The following is a 21347-nucleotide window of genomic DNA, read 5'->3' as shown; positions in this document are numbered from 1 at the left end:
ATGTCAAGCCATTCACCCATAACTAGCAAAGTTGTAAATCGTGGGACATATGGCAAGCCATTAGCCCATAACTAGTAAAGTTGACAACTTGGGGACATATGGCAAGCCATTCGCCCATAACTAGCAATCCAGATATCTACTAAAGGAGTTTCACCATGTGTGGATTTTTACTGTGGTTGTTTTACAACAAACAATGCAATTGGAATGTCTTATAAAACCACATTTTGAAAATTCTCATTTTCCATGGAGTATCCAAGACCCCAATTTTTGATTCACGCTTGAACCTTACGCTCATTTAATGTGGTTTGAAGAACTAAGTCTACATTCTGTGGTCTTGTTGATGAAAGCCATAAATACTGATAACACTTCCTATGCAGGAATACAATCGGTTGTTTTGTATCCAAGATGAAACAAGCTTCAGACATAATTCTACCAGAAAATATGAGTTTTTGGCACAAATAAAATTTGCTTCCTAGGGTTAATAAATATATGATTTCATTAACTAGTAAGTTTGATCATCATCATTTTAATCGTATTTGTTTAGTTTTGATATAAATTAACAAAAATATTAGCTGACAGAGAGCTACCCACACATGAATTGGAAATTAGCTGTTTGAGAATTATTCAATATTATAATATTTCCAGCTTTACCAACAATATATTTGTTGTATGCTAGTTATGCTACTAATTCTTTTCTCCCCCCCCCCCCCCCCCCCCATTTGTAATTTATTTGTCCAATGTCACACTCTTTTACACTGGTTTTTAAGTGAATGGATTTAATAAGACTTAAAGCTATTACCATTATGTGGCCTAATACACCATCAATACATCCCTAATACTGCACTGGTTGAATACCATGTACCATCTTAAAGGGACATTCAGATATCTGTAAATTCCATGTCAATTTTTGGCACTTTCAGAATATTTAATAATATAGTAATTAATTCCTACAATGAAAAAGCTAGACACTTCATTGGCATGTCAAGTGATACAAATCATAATTCTTTATGCCGGAAAGCAAATCTAATAGGGGCGCCATCTCGAAGATATTTTGCTGGTTTATCTGAATAGAAAATTATTTATGGCATTCCCTGCTCATCAACAATTGTTAAGTGATTTCCATTTTTTTTGGTCTTTGACAGATCTCCGAAGGTCCCTTTAATAAACTCATAACTGAAACAGCTGCAAAATAAATAATACCAATAAATACCAACAATAATAATGAATGAAGACATTATAAATAATTGTAATTATGGTATAAATAACTCTCATTGTTAACTACCTATTTATGAGACAACTACTGTAAAGCATGAAACATTTTCGTGGATGAAAATTTCACAAATTTTGCGAGTGCAGTTGATTTACGAAATTTTCATGCACATAAATAATTTTTCTTCCTATAGACCTGTTAAGGAAATGTATAAAATCATTAAAATTTCATGTCGTAGAAACATGGGTTCTCTCCCAAATGTGAAATTTTAATGCAGCGAATATATCATGCTTTACAGTAATTGGACCCCCAAGGTATTAACACTTACTGTGCCCATCAGTATGGCTGCCAATATATAGTGCCTAGTTCTTATACAAATATAATGCTGGTTTAAGTTCATTTCTGTGTGAAAACATACATTTTCCGTAGATAGTACCAAATTTGGTTGTACTATTTTTAAATGTAATAATTTTAGTGATACTCATGTTAATACTTGGCTGCCATAGCATTATGATCAAGGTATAGAAAAAACAGGAAAATCACATTTTCAAGAATCTTTATTTTATTATCTGATGAAATACAACCACCAAATACGTCAGGCATAAAAGAATTAATCATGCCTTAATTCTATTAATGAGTCTCCAATTCTCTCGCCAATACCATGCGAATCTAGGCCAGGTAGCAGTAAGTGTTATTTTACAATATGAGAACCTTTTGTATTTGGCAATAGAAAATTGTACAAGAAATTCATAAAATGTCCTTTATACCAATATAAAATGCTGCAAGGGGTTTTCTCAAAATTGTGACCCAAAGTTATATCAAAAAGCATTTATAATGCACCCCAAATCTGCCACGCTTCCCTGCTACCATGCTCCACTTAGACGGTAAGACCCCCAGCTACATATAGTTAAATTTGGCAGCAGCCTGTTAATTTCTTTTCACTAGTTAAGCTTACCAGTCTATGGGGTTAAATGCATTTGTTTTTTCTGAATCTAGTGGAGTGCAGACTTTTCATGCCTTTTAACAAAATATGCGAGAAGTTTCCTAAATTGGACCAATTTACCATAACTTTTAATAGAAATAATCAAAATTTGTACATTTTTGGTATATTTGTAGGCATGCTTTTAGAATCCCAGTCACACCTGCCTACCCAATCAAATATCAAGAATCTAGTTATAGCCCATGTCTGAAAAAATAGGGAACTTGGGAACCTGGTTCCAGGAAAATTTTGTGATTTGGAGGAAAATTTTGAGTTCTAAATAAAGAAATGCATAAGGAATAGTGGGAAATTGGGGGGAAATCTTAAAGAGTTCCTGGGAAATTGTGCACTTTTTCCAGCCCTGGTTATAGCAGTCATGTACTTGGCTGGATGACTGATGGATCATTTATTGGACTACTCCACTTGAAATTTACACACATCGGGTAGTATTTGGGATTCAAACCAAATTTAAACATTTAAGGTATTTCAGATCCAATGTATTTAAATATGGATGAAGCATGTAAACACTTTTGGAATTCCCAAATAAAAATCCATCAGCATTCCAAAATCTTCCACTGAATTCTTCTAGAATTTGTTGCAAAACAGGCTAATATTGCCAACAGGATTGAGCATTTGGTACAACTGGAATTGGGATAAACATGTGTAACCTTCCAAAAAGGAAGGGGATTTCAAATGGAATGTATTGCGCTTAGCTCGCATAAGGTGACAGTAAACCTTGCGATAAATTTATTAAACAACTGTTTTTGATAATAAAACCCTGATGTTTGTAACTTTGACATCCTACCTGGGCAACTAGATGTCAATTTTATAAGTACTATCTATAGTATGCAATTTCCTAATATAGCATCATACTAACATCTACATCTATTCTAAGGCAAGCACACAAACTTATGTGATGTGATTCAACAAAACTAAGACAACAGGAAAAATAGTGACCATAACAAATGACAAAGACGTCCACTCACATGGACATTTCACTACATCAGTGCTGCATCTCTTCTACGAATATACACTTGATGGCATGTCATGAGATTTTAAATTGTCCAGCGATCAGTGATGCAATATCATGTAATTATACAAGATATTCAGGTAGGTCAGGTAATATTTGAACATAAATCTTGATCAAAGACCAAAGCTATAGTTAATTTTCTTTTGTACACTGTATTGTATGTTGGTCAAATCAAATCTACTAAACTCCTGATCAACTGGTGTATATTATCATTCCGATCTTGGAAACCTTATAATACTTCCAGTAGTTCCAAAACAAATGGAATTTCAATGAAGTAAACATTTCATTAATTTAGTATTAACACACAGAGTTTGTAATTAATTAATTTTCCTAATCCAATACTCATTTGGTTGGATCATATCACATACATTATATATAAAATATTTATTCTATGCAAGAGGCAGCTGTCTATGATCAATCTTATGCATGATTATACAAATTAAATTTTGACGTAACAAAAAATAGAAACATCCATAAAGCAAAATACCATTTGTGACAAGCTTCATACAACAATTACAATAGGAAAAAATATATACACAAGTAGTACAATCTAGGCAATGGTAAATAACTAATGAAGTAAACATAAATGCCCAAATTTAATAAGGTTAGCTTTTAAATACTGTAGTCGACTAGTCGTGAAACCGCATATAAAGCTGCTTCTTCCTAGCAGGGCTTATTACAGGAAATATGGTAAAAGTTAATCTTAATATTCTTGTCTGTTTTTGTCATTTTCAGTTTTTGATAATTTCTGTTTTTTCTGAACATAATACAAGTTCAAATAGTGCTTTGGTTTCCACAATGTTAAAGTACAAGCTATTTATAATTATATCAGGTTTTGAAAATTGAATGCACAAGAAAACCACCAACTCAGCTTATCCATTCATTGTGTGAACATAACAATGCAAAATATGAAAGAAAATTGTATGGTATTCCCTTCTGTTTTTGAAATTTTCAGTTTTTGTCAATTTCTGTTTTTGTAAACATTTACAACAAGTTCAAATAGAGCTTTGGTTTCTACAATGTTACAATTTTGAAGGAAAGTACAAGCTATTATAACAGGTTTTGAAAATTGAATGCACAAGAAAACCACCAACTCAGCTTATCCATTCATTGTGTTAAAATAACGATGCAAAAAGGAATATTGTACAGAATTTCAAAAACTAGAATTTAAATTCAACAAAACTCCCAAATGATTTTAGGAATACCTCCAGCTTTCAGCATCAGTGTACTTGCTGATTTTAAATTTGGTGGCCAGTTTTAATGTATCTTGCCAACACACATAAATGCTGATCTTATCTGAAAACAGAAAAAGAAATATAGTTTCCAACAAAGTTTCACATATCCTCCGACTTCAATTTCAATGCTTCTTTTGAACGATGCCGGTCACATTTTAAAAATAGGTTTTGGGAATGTTCTATTTTGTAACCTGCGAACACTTAAAAATCTATTCCGTACAGGTGTATTTTCTTTCAAAGATTGATTTAAAGAGAATGGATGCTGAATGGTCTCCCTTTGCTTACAGTCAGTCTGCTCCAAGTACAAAGTACCAACGCGAATGCACACATTGTGCCGACTTTGAAGGCATGCATACCTGAAGCAGAGACGCAGCACTGCACACTGTTTACTCGCACGTTGTCACTTTGTACTTCGGAGTGGACAAACTGTACTTTCCAAAACTGAATAATGCAAAGAAGCAAACATGATACATAAAGCAACTTGATAGCCTTCCAATACATAGCTCGCATCACCTTCCTCCTTGCGTATCTTAAATTGTAAGCTGCACCACGTTTTTGACGTGTGGTTTGACACCATCTACATTGGGCAGCGGTGTTGCAAGCTGGATGGCACCCCACATGCTGCTGTCGGTTTGTGCAGTGGATGAATATGACATAATCTGGCTGTTGCCTTTCAATGCACCTGGAGGGAAATATAAGCGAAAAGATACAAGTCTTCAGTGATGTTCTCATATATTACTATCACCTATATGAATAATAAAATACAAAGTCATTCACATTATTGATGGGGTTTCTTGTTTTCAGATCTCTTTTGTACTTGGTTCTCAATTTGAATAGGAATGTATTCAATTTAATATGGTCACTTGTGTTGAGAGTCATCTTTCTTTTACATGCAGTTGTAGCAAATCTGAATGACACAAAGAAATTAGGGATGGGTTATTCCGTTTATTTTCCTAATCGTTTAATGCATCAGTGATGCGTGCGTTTAACGTATTAACATGCACAGATCCAGCCCCGTCTACCGGCAAGATTTCATGAATATATGATAGGTGCGGTGCACCTCATAAAACCGGAATTTCTAACAGAATATGTTAGTACTGATGGCGCCGTACATAAGGTACAATTCGCGAAGTCAACGACCCAAACATGTCAGAAACTATGCATTATTTCGACATTTTAGTGTTAAATACTGAATGTTTTGAGCAAGGTTCATGTAAATTATTAATGTCGTCTTCAGATTTTGTTACTTTCATGGAAAATTGAAGGTTGAAAATGACTTGCGTGTTACACGTTTACCATAATTGCTTAACGTTTAACGGATCATGCGTGCGTTTAACGGTACATGCGTTTAACGCTCCCATGCCCTAAAGAAATATTATTACATTACGGACACTTACAGGTGACAGCACAGAAGGTGGCACCATTGGATTCACTCTTATAAAGCAGCAGGTTACCACTGAGAACCACAGCACTCACAAACGTAGCTCCATCGATTTCACAGAGCACAGGGGCGCTGCCCAGGACGGTACCACTCAACTTATAAGTTGTGTTGTTAGACTTGATGAGCACCGACACAGCAGCGGTCAGCGTGGCAGGTGCTTCGGCTTGATGGCTCACATTCACCTGGAATAAACAATACATATAACTGTGTGAGAAGAAATTTATATGGGCAATGGGCTGCTTCATGATAGATTTTGAAATTCGATTGCTCAGTGCCAGAAGTGGGTAAGTGCAATAGCTGCCATGTGTAGATGAGTACAATATACGGTGTAAATTGCCAAATGTTCACAGGGCAGCTATTGCACTGGCAATGAGCAGTCAAATTGTGTACGTACAGGAATCCAAAAATATTTATCTCATAAGGAATTGGGTTTTGAGATTGTACATCGGGTGATTACAATTGCAGACCTGAAACTGATCAATTTGTGAAAAAAGAGGAAAATGCTTGAGAAAAATAGCGCAAAATCATGCTAAAAAGCTCAAATTGGGTTGAAAATAACAAATAATGCATAAATTTCAGGAATAAAAAACAAGGAAATCAGCTAAAAAGAGGAAAGTTTCGGCTCTGCAGTTGCTCCTGCATGGAATATCTCAAGTCCCACTAGGCTCAGACTTGATACCTTAGTACATATTTTAAATTACAAAAGGCTGTTATTGCAGTCAAATAAGGAATCACACATTTTGAGTTGGTGAATCAACTTGAAATCAAGTTTCTTATGAAGCAATTGCATGTTTGGTTCAAAAGGTCATCAAGAGCACAAGCTGAGAATCATTTTGAAATCATCTTCAACTCAAACTTAACCTAGGCTATATTCACATATCCAATACATGCTAGAATTGCATGACTCATTCATCTATAATAGTTGTAGTCACGATTGGACGTGATCTAATTGGGTTTCATAAGTCACAAATAAGGTAAATATTTACAATAACTCCAGCTAAAGCTACACCGCAAATTTGTTTTACAAATTTGTTTTATGCAGACAGTGTAAATTTTGTATTTCAGGAGTTGTTTAATATGCAGAATTAAAATGCGCACTGATGTCACCGACTCACTGAGGTGAAAAGTTAAGTAGTAATCTATTGATTTCAAACAAACATCTCATCTCAATTGAGTCGAGAGGTAATCACAACAAGAATCCATTCCAAGCAACAAGCCTTGATAAAAAATGTGTCATCTCACCTGAATTCCAATCTCTTTGTTGAATACTGCAGCATTGACCAGATTGAGGGCTGATGTCGCCTGCTCCTTAAGTAATCCCATACACACTGCAGCTTGAAGGAAGGACCCTGCTTCCTTTAGTTCACCACCTGTATTACACAACAAAAATCACAGTGAAATGAAATAGTATCATCGAATATAATACTGTAATAATACATTTCTGTTCACCTTCACTCCAAGTTGATCTTCCATGCAGTATGCATTAAATCCATCCCCATTGGAGTTTCCACCAGAATCTATCTTCCTTTGTTTTTGAAACATATCAGTTGGCGATCCTGTTACAATGACATGGCAAGACATGGGCACCAAGGTCAGTCGTCACAAATATTAAACAATAAACATACGCAGTTGGCATACAACAATGGAGTAAGTCTACTAAATCACCACTGAATTGGTCCCCACAATGCCCTAGCAGTAGCATTATAGTCCTTTTCACTTCTCAACAAGTACTTTGTCAGAGATGCAGATGTGTACAGATGTTGGGCCACTGATTGCACGTGTAAACATGCCGGCTCAATACTATGTGCACTGGAGCACGCACTAACGTCACTCTCAAAAGGAAGCAAAATGGACTATAGTAGCATTTTGACCCTCGTTTTTAGGTCAAACCATTCACCATAGGCCTACTTACCGTATGTAGTTAGTTGTATCTCAGTCTGACTATTAGCCTTGCCAGTTAAAGCAGCAGCTAAGACGCCTAAACCTTCACCAACTTTAACCCACGGTTTGGTCTCCTCTTTTAATGCGTTTGCCAAGGCAGGGGCATTAAGCTGTAGATAGAAAAAGTATATAACACTAATTAATTAACCTTACAGCATTACTCACCATGGACAGGGTGTCAACAAAAGGCCTGATGAATATGCATCAACTTGGCTTTAGCATCTTTTCTTTGTATAAAAATGCTATCTTTGTTATTCCTGACAATATCACCACAAACAGTTTTTAAGATATGGTCTCACATAAAGCTTGACCAAGTTTTGATTTTGAAATTTGCAGTCAAGCTTTTACTTTGCTCTCTCAGGATGTTTCAGAGAGTGGTCAGGGAAGTAGAATTTTTAAATATTGCAGGTGAGCTATATACATAATTCGCCTGAGAACATTCAACTTGACTTCTATAAATTGTAGGCATGCAACCCACTGCTCCCCCAAGCATGTTTAGGAGAGTCATAAGGAGAGTGATTTCATTGAACATCATTGAGTTTTATGATTGCAAGTGTGCTACAAAATCGCACAATAACATGGATCTTAAAATTTACAATTTATTCTGTATTCAGTCATGTGATGAAATTTTAGGGGAGTTAGCAAGATCCAGGTTGCTGAACAAATCACACTCCTTGGTGAGGAGAGCTTTTAGGAAAGTGTTTGCTTCCACTCGCCTCAAGTCAAAGTCAAAAATACCAAAAATGTATACATTGTAACTTTACATACAAGGCCAAGTAAAATAAAAACCATGTTTCATTTCCGGGTTTTTATTTGTATTTCTGGTTTCTAATTATCACAAAACCTTCCAAGAGTGTTTCTTGTATATTAGCAAGGCCATGAAAAGCATCTTTACTTCCTAGGAATATTTTTTGAAAAATTTAAGTTATATGACTGCACAAAATAAAAATATAATTGAAGAAACCTCATAAAAGGAAGGGGGAGGGGACGTAGAACATGTTCATTTTTTTATTTGGCCTAACTTTACTATTAAAGGTCCAAAATCGTTGGCCGGGTCAACTGGCAGGTTAGTGCAGGAACTAAATACCAACAATTACTAAATGTTTATACTAGGATTTTGGCAGGTAACCTTGTCCTTACATATCACAATGTTCTTTTAGATGGTCAGGACCTTGGCGAGTTGGACATTTTTATTATCATGGATTATGTTATGCCATAAAATGCTGAGCTTGTGTAACACTTTATGAATGAATCCAGATGTGCTGCTAACTCTTTAAACATTCATAACAGGAAATTTTTGTGAGGGTTTAATTTTCCTGCTTTTCAAGGTTGAACAGACAGCCACAAATTTTTAATCCCACTAAAATATTTATTACACATAGTACTTAATGTAAATATATTTGGAAACGCGATTTAAACACTCACTAAACTGTCCAGAAATGATGAAATCACAAAAAATTAACCCATGAAAATATCCCAATATACAGTATTTGATCAATTCATTAAACAGCTAACAATTAAGATTATTAATACAAATAAACCCTATCTTATCTTTGAAATGCCTTGCATAAGGTGCCATGTATGCCATGTTTGATCATCAAACATGGTGTAATACAACGCACTGGTGTTTAATGAAAAGATCCATCACTATGAAAACACCTTTATGTAACTCTGACAAAAAGCTTGGGTTAGAAAAGCTTAGAATTACAATAAATCAATGAATTAACTGACTTTTTCTGCCTTTTAAGGACACATTCTCCCAGTGTTTTCTCCCATTCCATAGGCAGAAGGCTACATGGTCTACTTACTGCTCCAACCAGTGATTTTCCATTGACTGCATCAACAAACTGTTCTGCAATCTCCACGGCAACCCTGACCTGTGCCTCTTTTGTGCTGGCACCAAGATGAGGAGTGGTTACAACCAGTGGGTTCTGGATTAGAGCTTTGTTTGTTGGAGGCTCCTGAAATACAATTGCACAATATCAGCATTAGTTTACATGTTAGAAACATTATGTAATTGTAGATAAAGAAGAGTCGTTGATTTATATAATGCAATTACATATTACACTTTACAGAATGTCTCACACTTTATAAACCATTCATATATAACCATCATAGCCAGGATCTGCTCCCAGAGTTTTTTACAGGTAGACCCCGGGACTAATAGCAGTAAGTTCCTTGCCCAGGGGAATTTCAAGCTGGTTCAAATTTCCCACAAGAAGAGAAAAAAGGCACTGCAGGGTTCAGACTTGTACCAACATGCACCAGAGTCTAAAACCTTTGGCACCAGAAACAAATTTGTTCGATATTTGGATTGACCATCGATACTGCGTTGATGCTTGCTATTAATAAACTATCAACTAATTAATCAGAATGCTAAATTTTCATTTGTCAATATCACTAGAGGTAAAAATTACCATGTTATCACAATCAACAATAGAAAATTAATTGATCTCATATATAATATAAGGATCGATTAAGCATCGATGGTCGATTGAAAGTTCAAAATAATTTGTTTCTCTTGTCTTACCAATTGAGCCAATTGGACAGCTGTTTAGTTTTACAGACAGTTTAGACAATCTTGTGCAAAAGTTTTTTTACAAATCCCCTCACACAACTATTTAAACTTGAGAGCATTCTTTAAAAGAAGCGTAGTGATAACCTTTAGACAAAAAATTTAGCAACATCTTGCAACTTCCTGGATTCAGTGGTTGACCTGTACTTAAAAAACGTACAGTAGCTAATGTTTTGTAAGTCTGACAAAATATGTGCGCACCAAACAAAAGAATGGGATTTGTATGTGAACTGCAAAATACTAGTTATTTAGTATAATTTGGGAGGAATTTGATGTAGGAAAAATTTAAAAAATTTTCCTACATCAAATTCCTCCCAAATGTACAATCTCTTCACTTTTCTCACTGTAAAGATATGAGAATGTTAATCAAGTAGTTAAACTCATTTGGCTGCAGATAGTGCATAATAGCTTGCCTATCATTTAGATGATGAGAGTGTCTATCCAGTTTAAATCACTGACATTCTGTATTCATGTGCAGGATGAGTAGACACTTTATGTGTCAGGGCTTTAAAATTTAAAAAGTTTTTAAAGCCAGTGGTAAACATACCTCTTCAAATACATCCAAAGCTGCTCCACCACACTGACCAGACTCTAATGCAGTAACGAGGGCGCTTTCATCGATGACGCCACCTCTTGCTACGTTCACAACACGTACACCTTTCTTACACTGTGGAAAACTCTTCTCCCCAATCAAACCTGATGATTAAAAGAATCATACATTAACCAGTTAATAATAACAGCACTTAATATAGCGCTTTTCCAACCTGATCAAAGCACTTTACAAAGATACAAAAAATATACAAAAACATATAATACCTGAAAAAAGGTTTAAAAGCAACAATCAGAACAAGTGAGTTTTAAGGTTACTCTTGAAACTATCTACAGTGGGGGAAACTCTGATGTTTAAAGGGATATTGTTCCACAGTTTGGGTCCCTGTACACTGAAAGACCTATCACCAATTAATCTGTTGCTCCTGGGGACAACTAGACGAGTTCGTCTAACGCCGAGCGTAAACCCTCTCTGGTTGGGATATAGATCGTCAAACAATCAGACAGGTATATTGGTGACAGATCATTCAGTGACTTGTAGATGTATAAGAGGATTTTGAACTTGATGCATTTTTCGATGGGTAGCCAGTGGAGGGAGTCAAGAAGCTCGGATGACGAGTATAAGCGGCGAGGGACTTGGAATACAATGCGAGCAGCTCTGTTCAGTTTCAACTTAAAATCCATTTCAAAGAATGCCACTATATTCAACATTTGACATAGGTTATTGTTGTAAAGATTAGATGATTTTCTGATTCACACAGCTTTAACATAGCTTTCAGCTCACTCCCAAAGGTTCTACACCACTCGGTAGAATCGGGTTTCCCACACCTTGAAGCCTTTTAAAATTCAAGGACTTTTCAAGGACTTTCAAGTTCCAAAAGCATGATTTTCAAGGACTTGCCACAACACAAAAATCATGATGCGGCTCTCCATGCGACACATATTAACGAAAGTGACAACTCCTCTCCACTCCCCAAATTTTGTCAAAATTAATACTTTAGGTAAAATTCCAATTTTCAAGGACTTTCAAGGATCTTGTGCAAATTTCCAGGATTTTCAAGGCCTTGAAAAGGTGTTGTCAAATTCAAGCACTTTCAAGGACCACAGGAACCCTGTAGAATTATAGATGGCTGGCAAGAAGGACCACCCTCCATCCAGATCTTGGAACCCTGTTCCAGGGTTCCCCTGTTGCTGATCACCCAAAGACAACTATAGACACAACATCAGTATCATGGAACCTGGTTTGGTAGAGGGGTGTCTGAAGCGGTACAAATCAAAAGGAGGAGGAGCCTCAACAGGGATGGAGGGTCGTTCTACATGCCAGCCATCTACAACACTCTATTAAGTGGTGTGGAGCCTTCCGGTACTACGGTCTCGAAACAGATCTCTGAAATGTGCCACATGAAACAAGTTGGGGTTTAAAATGACTCGGCAGGAATGAGTTGAAAATTTTGAGCTGTTTTTCTAAGCAGTGTGAATCAGAAAATCATCTAATCTCTACAACTTTTTTTATATTTTTTGCACTTGTTCTGTTACCTTTTGTTTGTGGAATGAGTGGTACATGTACAGTGATGTAATCAGCCTTGGGCCAGAGATGTTCCAGCTCCATCCAATCCACTCCAAATTCAGCAGACACTTTGGCAGGAATGATGGGATCATAACCTATGGTCTGTAAAGTAGTGATGAAAACCAGGCATGATTATATCGTTATAAATTCAGCAGATCATGGCTTTCGGTAAATTCATGTTATGCATGCATTATTTTTTTAATTAGAGAACAAGGGATCAATGCTTCACCTACATTGTATAGAGGACAGCATATCATTTTCTTAAAGGTTATCATCATCGACCGTACTGCGATGCACCGTTAGCTATCCCTGTACGCTGCCCTCTTTTGATTACACTGTTATTATCCGATCTCTCTTAAAAATTGATATGCGGCCCTCTATTATGTAAAGCATAGATCCCTTGTTCTCTAATTCAAAAATAATGCACACGTAACATGAATTTTCCGAAAGCTGAATCAAGATTTGGCTGTCTGACAAATTAACGATATGAAAGCATGAAATGATGCTAAGTTTGCACCAGATGCCCAAAATGATGATGTAATCACAACAATGAGGTAGGTAAATGTCATTGCAAATGACACAAAAACACATGTTAATCCTGCTACTTGAATTTGAATATTTTGAACGTTAATATTGGGTGAATTTCAATGTGAGCTGCAAATGGCACCAGATAATACAATTAAAATTAACTTAATGTGCGCTATCCAATTAACAGTCACAAAAAACATTAGAACAATCCATGTAAACATCTGTCCTTACTTTAGATCTAAATTTTGACAACCAATCAGTACGAATCTGGAACTGTTCGAATTATGAAGACTTTTAATGAGCATGCCATCTGGCCACTCCCCATGAAGCATTGATGCAGCGCATGATATGTGTAGACACAACGGAACATAAAAAACAGCAATCATCACATCAATTTACATAATTGGTGTAATCAAGCAATACAAGTTACCGGTTGCGCAAAATCAATTTTAATTAATTTCAGCAGTTTGCAAAACATATGTTATCTAATATTAATTTATACTTGAAATGTTGCAATATTGTATTTCCACTCAAATCACTTACAATAATTGTGTTAGTTTAGCGTCTAACTTTCAACTGCTTATGATCAATAAATTGCACCGCAAGCTCCGATTTCCAAATAGCAACCCGACAGTAATATTAATTTGATTGGACTACATACCGTCATACCAAACGACTGCATACGTAATGCCACTTCCTTGCCAATTCTGCCCAGCCCAATGATTGCCAGAGTTTTACCGTACAGCTCATGACCCATGAACTTGCTTCTATCCCAACGACCTTCATTCATTGACATATGGGCTTGAGGAATGTTTCTGAAAAGTGAAACAAAGAAATCCATGCTAAGTCTTAGTATTTATAATTTCTAGCAATAAAATAAACATCTATAAAAAGAAATTGATCGCTTATGTTATTCCCACTCTCATATATCACACCAAGGAATTCCAAATAGTTGCCTTATTTCCCCCATTATTTGTCTATATATCAGGGACTATCTTTTGGAATTTGCAGGAGAGCATTAACTCTTCTGGAGCCTTCAAGGAGAGCTTTGTTAGTGCATTTACAATAGAATGGTCAACTAAACAGAGCTAAAAATCTCCTACATCAGATTTAATGAAAGTAGTAGACAGCGATTGCTCTGCCTCTCCTCAAAAGGCAGTCCCTGATATTCATGTATCAGCAAGGGTCAAAAAAACCTTATTTCCAGTGGCATAGCTCAACAAGCTTGGATCAAAAACAGATGGAGCATGAGTTTTTGTATCCAATATATTCAGAGGTCATTTTATGAGTGTATTGAGGTTTCTGTGTCCTGGATGGTACAGTGTTTGTAATCCTAGTGTATGCTGCAAAAGTGGACATTTTCGCACATTTATTTTTGCACTTTGCCAATATTTTGAACCATTTCTTGTGTTTTTAAATTAGTGATTCTAAGCTTCCATGCAATTGAGCTATATTCTCACGGTCGACGTTGTTCCATCTATTACACTTAACCACTTCTCACGTCTGTCAAAGGTGACTCCCTTGTGAAATCCCAAATGGTTTGTACACGGCCTTTCAGTTCAAGTCAATTTTTTCAGCACAGAAATACCAATTTGCCTTGTCTTTAGTAATTATTCAAAATTGATTTCCCTGATAAGAAATAAAACTTTGGGAATTGTTTCATCAAGAGGTATTTATTTCATGGCATGTTTTGTGATTTCATGTCTGAGGTGGACGAAATGGAACAGCCAAATCTCAGCAAACCAAAAGCAACCAATGGGAAGAAGTGATCTATCTATATGCCGACCTACAGAATACACACAAAAAAAGGAGTTATTCACCTCTTGCTATTTTTGCAGTAGCTGCTTCGAACGCGAAAAGCGCATGATAAATGCAGCACGAAAACGCCCACTTTCACAGCGGTACATTTCAACTTACCTTGAGAGAGAACAAATCATGCAACATGTGTGTTCAGCAGCACTCATTGTATTGCCACCAGGGGTGCTACAGGATAAAGAAAAACATAACAAAGGTTAATGAAAAAGATTTCTGATTAACAAGGTAAGATATCTTGTTATTTTAATTAAAACTTTGGTTATACACTGCCCGCATTTGTAGCATACTGCAGTGATGCCTACATTTACATCTGGAATCAGGGAGATTTCATACAGTAATCTGAATTCGCTGCCGTAGTGCACGTTAGTAACCATTGGTTACTGGTTCAAGCCTGGGCTCATACACTGGTTCCGAATTATGATATGCCATAGGCTTTGTGTTGTGATCATTTCAATCAGTGGTTCATAACAAAGAAAGCATGAGCCAGTTGACCTAGCAACGGTCATATTCTAACGTGCACTATATATGCCAGCGAATGGTTATCAGCAATTCTTAATCTTTTTGAAATTTTACTTAACAGACTATTTTTGTGGATAAGCAGTTTACAACAGCTCACTTTTTAATGTTAAAATATGATATAACTAGCACTGTGGAGCGGAGATTGCAAGACTTTTCACAGGGGAGGCAGCTGCCCCCCTTGACTACGTGGGTGGCTCAATCTTGTTAGTTAGATTGACAGAAACCGGATGTGAAGGAGCCAATGCATGACTAAGCAATATTGGACAGAGAGAATCAGATTGGAGACTTGGCAATATACAGATAAAGAAACAGATTGGAGATAAATAGTAAATACTGGTAAGTAAATGCATTTCTGGGAACCTCTTACATAATCTGAGAGACATGGCATACCATATTGCAAATAATTTTCAAGAAGCTTTTATTTTCAATGCTAAATTTCATAATTAACTTCATAACCACAAATAAAAAGATCTTTTTTTTTTTATCAAATAGAGGGTTTAATGTGTAGCTTTTTTTAAACTGTGAATTAAAACCATTCTACAAAGCTTAGTAACACCGTAAAAATTGCTGCATATATCACTGATGTCATTACACAGTAATTCTAACCAACTGATCTTCAAACAACTCTGTGAATGTTAAACTTATAATGTACAAAGTGTTGACAGGGCAGAATCGGGTTCAAGTGTAGTTTACTATCAGCTATTATGCGACTGTGATAAATGTTATTATGCCAATGGCAATGGATTGCTAGTTTGCAATTGAAGGCTTGAAAATGGACATTTTAAAATAGTGCCGTTTTTCAATATGATCAAAAACATACTTGATGTGGGGATACAAGTAAAACACAAAACAGTATGCCGAGGGGGACAAAAAGTTATACAGTGTTATAAGGTTCCTGGAGTTATAACCTGCAAAAACAAGGTGGACCAACATGTTCATTTTGTCAGTCAAATTCTTTTTCAAAACCATAGCTCAAATTCAAAATTCAAAATTTATTTTAAAAAAATACAAAGATTCAGATTCAGTCCTTTGACACATATTACCAAAAAATATGTTACCAAAGTTTGCTCATATTAAACTTTGTTCAAAACCATGAACTACATTTGTATGCTCATCTTTTCAAAGTAGTATGACATTTTCATGCAGTGGAAATCCTCCTTCATGCTTTCCTCCCATCTAATAATAACATTATAATGTGTAACTGTTACTGGTACTATATTCCATGTAGTCCAATTCCAGTGCCAAGAATTATGTCAAGACAGATGGATGGAGTAACATAGTACTACTACTGACAGGTATAAATAGAAATGTAAACTGAGTAACAAAGTACCTACACATATTAAATGGCCGCCCAGGTGCTCTGCATAGCCGTGGGCGAGATTGACATTAATAATTTAGTCTGTTGGAAGTTCATAACAAGGTAACACAACTTTTCAGATATCAAATTGCTTTAGATGAATGCAAGAAACTCCCAATGAACTGAAATCTGAATGCAAGAAGATTTAAATTCTGGGTATATATTTCATTCCTGCTTGATAACATTCCAGGATTTTCTTCCATTTTAAAATAAACCCATGATAAACTCTAACCACTGGTCCAAGACTGCATCCACAGGTAAAAAGGGGAAAACATCTTGCCTCAAACACCTACCTTACTGGACATGCATTTTCTTGTTTCAAATTGTACGTTCGTTTGTCTCGTAAAAAAAGTTGCAATTTTCTTGTTTTAAAAACAAAATTTTGATTAAAAAAAGCTCTATACATGTAGAGGCCATGCAGCCAAAAAAGCTGTATTTTACGGTTTTGAGATGTTTCAAATGGACAAATTATGTATCAAAATGTTCAGAAGAGCCAGGTAATGAATATTTTCTGCCATAATGTCAAATTTGTAACCCGCACACTCTACAATGTATTCCATTTCCATGTAAACTGTCACTCTATAGATTTTGTCATTTTTTACACAATTTGGGATGGTGGTAATATGATGCACATACATATTGGCAATGGTATTGTGCAATTCAATTACAATTTCTTTGCCATATTTCTTTATCAGAATGTCAATGTCTTTATCACTCAGACACCAGACATAAAGCCGTACTAGCATGGCCTGGCATTGAACTTATACATGTACCTGGTCCATTCCACATCACACAACATCATACGAATTCTTATCAACAGCACAAAGATTTTGTTTAAATCAAAGGTGCTTCAGATTTGTAATAAAATATTTATATCATTCAGTCTGTTTGAGTTATTTGTATAGTTTGTGTATCAAAAGGGGTACACTTGTAACTTGTGTCCACTTCATAATCTATAAAACAAAATGAATTGGTTTTGTACACATTTCTATGTTTTTCTGAAGTGACCATAAGTTACACATTTGCCCTGCTGGGATCCAAACTTATAATTTTTGGTGATTTTTCCCCAATTTCTTTTCACCTAATCAACTATGAATGAAGGTAAAAAAAAAGCAAAAATTCATGTGAATTGCACTGCAAACAACGCAATTGCATATTCTTAGCAGCCCGAAGGTGCTGTGCAATAATTATGTGTACCCCCGGGTGGTGAATTTTCAAAATGGTCTGCCAAAATCGCTTTCCCCCCCCCCTTTGGCCGTGCAAAAATCTTTGCCCCTCCTTTTGACATACCAAAAAACCTTTTCCCCCCCTTTTGACGTGCCAAAAATTCTTTGCCCCCCTCTTACACATGCAATATTTTGGGGAACCGTAATTTAAAACCTTAAATTGTCTTGTCATATAATATGTTCCTAACGTTTTTCCTACACCTAGGCGTAATATTATATAGAAATGGTACCTAAAATATCTGTGCCAAAAAATCGCTTGCCCCCTTCTTCGACCTGCCAAAAATAGTTGACCCCACCCCTTTCGACCTGCCAAAAATGCTTGCCCACCCTTTTGGCCTGCCAAAAAATCTTTGCCCCCCCTATAATTCACCAGACCGGGGGTACACATAATCATTGCACCACCCCTAAATTAGAGAGATTGTTCAACTTACTTCATAACAATAATACCCTGTCTTGATGCTGCATTGACATCTATGTTATCCACACCCGTTCCAGCTCTACCAATGATCTTCAGGTTCTTGGCTGCATCTATCACATCTGCTGTCACCTTTGTGGCAGAACGCACGATAAGACCATCATAATTCTAAATGAAAAGGAGAAATCATGACAGGAATACTGTTATACTGAAATGGTTTAGACAGGGATTTTAAAATTGGACAATGTTGGATGCCCCAATATGGCTGATGAGATTTTTAGCTGTGAAGTGCAAGGTTCTTTGAGTCAACAATAAGCGTCAACCCATATCTGCTTCATGTGGCATAACCCATGGTCATATCTTGGAGGTTTTTTACTCTGCCAAATAGGAATTCATCTGGATATTAATATACCGTTGGGGTTTATAAATAATGAACCTCACAAAACTAATTCCTTCAAATTATACAGTACAGTTCAATATTTACTGGGCGAGAGTCACCATTACTGTTTTAAATGCGCCCCATCCCTGAACAAAAAACCATGTTTATCAATAGAAATCCTGGTTCCTTGATCAACATAGCAGCTTTTTGGATCAAGAAATCAGGTTTAAAACAGCACTGCGCTCTTCAACCTAACCTACCCCGGGGGTCTCTCCCTGGTTGAAGGTACATGTATTATGTATTTCCAATAATTGGAACTCACAGCTCAAAAGTTCAAAATTTGTAGTTGCTACATGTACAACTAATGTATGGGGATGTGCAGCGTTCGAAATTTTGGTTGTCCGGTTGCCCGAGACAACCAAAAAAGTCGCCGGACAACCAAAAATACTGATTTGGTTGTCCGCCGGACAACCATAAATCTAGCCAAAAGTCACATTTGTAGGCCTACGGACAACCAAAAACTTAGACGGACAACCAGAAATTGTAATCTGGTTGTCCATGGGACAACCATTTATTTTTCCTAAATTCGAACACTGGGGATGTGCCATGGTTTTGAAAACGTTTTCTTTTTGAGGGATTTTGGTATATCGATTGGTTGGTGGGTTTTCAGTGATTGAAGATAATGCGCCCGCTTTTTTGAAGAAAAAAAGTGTCCTTAAAATCACTCACTTACGGTAAATTTGGGTGATTTTCGGGTGCTTGTTGAAAATTGGTATTCTGACGGGCAGCAAAAAGTAGGCAAAAAGTCAGCATGGTACAACCCCGTACAAATTTTTTTTGAACAAACCCCCAGGCCCCAGGAGGAAACCAGTTTAAGTTTTCTCTTTTCACTTTTATTGGACAAAATATGTGCCATTCTACAGGATTTTATGGGTAGACAACCTATTATATGTAGGGCCTACAGTTGTATCGCACCCATCTTGTCCTCTTGAACCTAGAGGGTTGAGTGCAGATATCAGAGCCGGGATGACCCCTTCTCTTTCCGAATAGCTCTGACACTTAAACGTGCACAGGGATGAATCTTCCTGAACACAGGACCAACGGCTTTGTAAACGTGACTTCCGAATCACGGACGTCGCACATACACTACCTATATAAAGATCTGCACGTGCTAAGCAAGGTATGGGGCTGAGAAGAAATTCTACAATTAAATTCTGTGAAGCAAGGCATTAGCCAGAGGGGTGTCTTTAGGGTGTCCAAAATGGTCAAAAATACCTTATTCTTCAAAATCAGGGTGTCCACTTTCTATTCACTCCATTATAAAAATCAGAATTTTAGGGTGTCCAAATTGAAAACAGGGTGTCCAAATGACACCTGGACACCCCTCTGGCTAATGCCTTGCTGTGAAGTAACTTAACTCAAATTCTATTTCCGACCATATAGGAACGTTTTGGGAGGGAAGAGAATTTTCACCTAGAGATGGCAAGCCCAAGGCTCGAACCCTCATCGATCGTATCTCCCGGCAGGCAGCGCAACGCCTTAACCGCTCGGCCATCTCACCCTCTTGCCATACTTCTATTTCTGCGTAGAAGTAGTCCGACGAATAGGACCATTTTTTTTCTCAGGTACCAACTATAGTAGTACATGCACTCATCATGCAGACTCTGATCACTCAAGAAATTATTTAGATTGACCGCAAAAGTCGTCTTACTTGCGCCATATGAGATAGTGATCACACACACTGCACATGATGAGCTGCTACATGTAGCTGAACACAGAAGTAGAAGCGGTTTTGCAGGGTCTGAAATTCGCGACCAAGTGCGAGAATCCTTTTGGATTCTCCCAGTGGAATTTTGCATGAATCCATGGATTCTCGCCACATAACTTTGTATGATAAATTTGAAATATTTACGAGAATCCATTTAGATTCTTGCAATTTTGTTGACGAGAATCTTTGCGAGAATCGATTCTCGGATTCTCGCCGAATTTCTGACCCTGTTTTGCCATCTCTGTATTCAAGTACATCATGCCGCACACCACCTGTGCACATTACACACTGGATCACAGGACCTGAATCAGTGGAAGGTCCTACAAACATCCATGACTATGCATGCATGCATTGATTGAATTTAAAAATCAAATGAGTTTGGCATTTAAGATTTGGGCCTGGGGGAATTGAAAACTCATAACTGTAACTAAAACTAATGGCTATAAAGTGTGAGCTGTGACTGTGTAAGTATGTTTTTGAAAGCTTTGCATTGCAAGCAGTTTAAACATGTATGCAAGAGAATAGGATGGAAAAACAAAACAACAACACCAACCTGAATTTCCTTTATCAATTCGTCTTTGGAAAGCTTTGTCTTTGTTTCCACTGCGATTCCATTTTTCTGTAAAATTTCCGCACAGCCAGGAGCCACGTTATCGCTAATAAGAACCTTTTGAAGTGAAAAAGCCATGTTTCTATAGACTCCACAGAACTGTCGAATTAAATTATGACAAATGCTCATATGATCTGAAAATTACAAGAAGATGCGATGAGCTGACTGCTGCAGTTTTCGAGCTGGTGGCTGGACTGGACACA

At 36.7% G+C, this 21347-nt stretch overlaps 1 protein-coding gene across 1 annotated transcript; it reads right to left on the bottom strand.

The window, feature by feature from the left end:
- Window positions 1-3333: 3333 nt before the first annotated feature.
- On the bottom strand, window positions 3334-21347 carry LOC140151102 (D-3-phosphoglycerate dehydrogenase-like). Its single transcript, XM_072173319.1, has 11 exons — window positions 21088-21347; window positions 18404-18555; window positions 14973-15038; window positions 13717-13870; window positions 12497-12629; window positions 10959-11107; window positions 9645-9797; window positions 7808-7946; window positions 7138-7265; window positions 5852-6077; window positions 3334-5136 (listed from the first exon to the last, which is right to left on the bottom strand). Exons 1-11 carry the CDS (start codon window positions 21271-21273, stop codon window positions 4985-4987), a joined length of 1638 nt encoding a protein of 545 aa, XP_072029420.1. The 5' UTR covers window positions 21274-21347; the 3' UTR covers window positions 3334-4984.

This window comes from Amphiura filiformis, chromosome 4, assembly GCF_039555335.1.
Source record: "Amphiura filiformis chromosome 4, Afil_fr2py, whole genome shotgun sequence".
In the NCBI taxonomy this organism is placed as follows: Eukaryota; Metazoa; Echinodermata; class Ophiuroidea; order Amphilepidida; family Amphiuridae; genus Amphiura; species Amphiura filiformis.
This window is presented reverse-complemented; position numbering and strand designations above follow the sequence as displayed.

Excerpts from the sequence above, each read along its gene's own strand:
- LOC140151102 (XM_072173319.1), bottom strand. The coding sequence starts at position 21,273 with ATGAGCATTTGTCATAATTTAATTCGACAGTTCTGTGGAGTCTATAGA. Across the intron at positions 18,556-21,087 it reads AATTGATAAAGGAAATTCAG|AATTATGATGGTCTTATCGT; the intron begins GTTGGTGTTGTT and ends CTTTTCATTTAG. Across the intron at positions 7,947-9,644 it reads GAAAATCACTGGTTGGAGCA|CTTAATGCCCCTGCCTTGGC; the intron begins GTAAGTAGACCA and ends TTCTATCTACAG.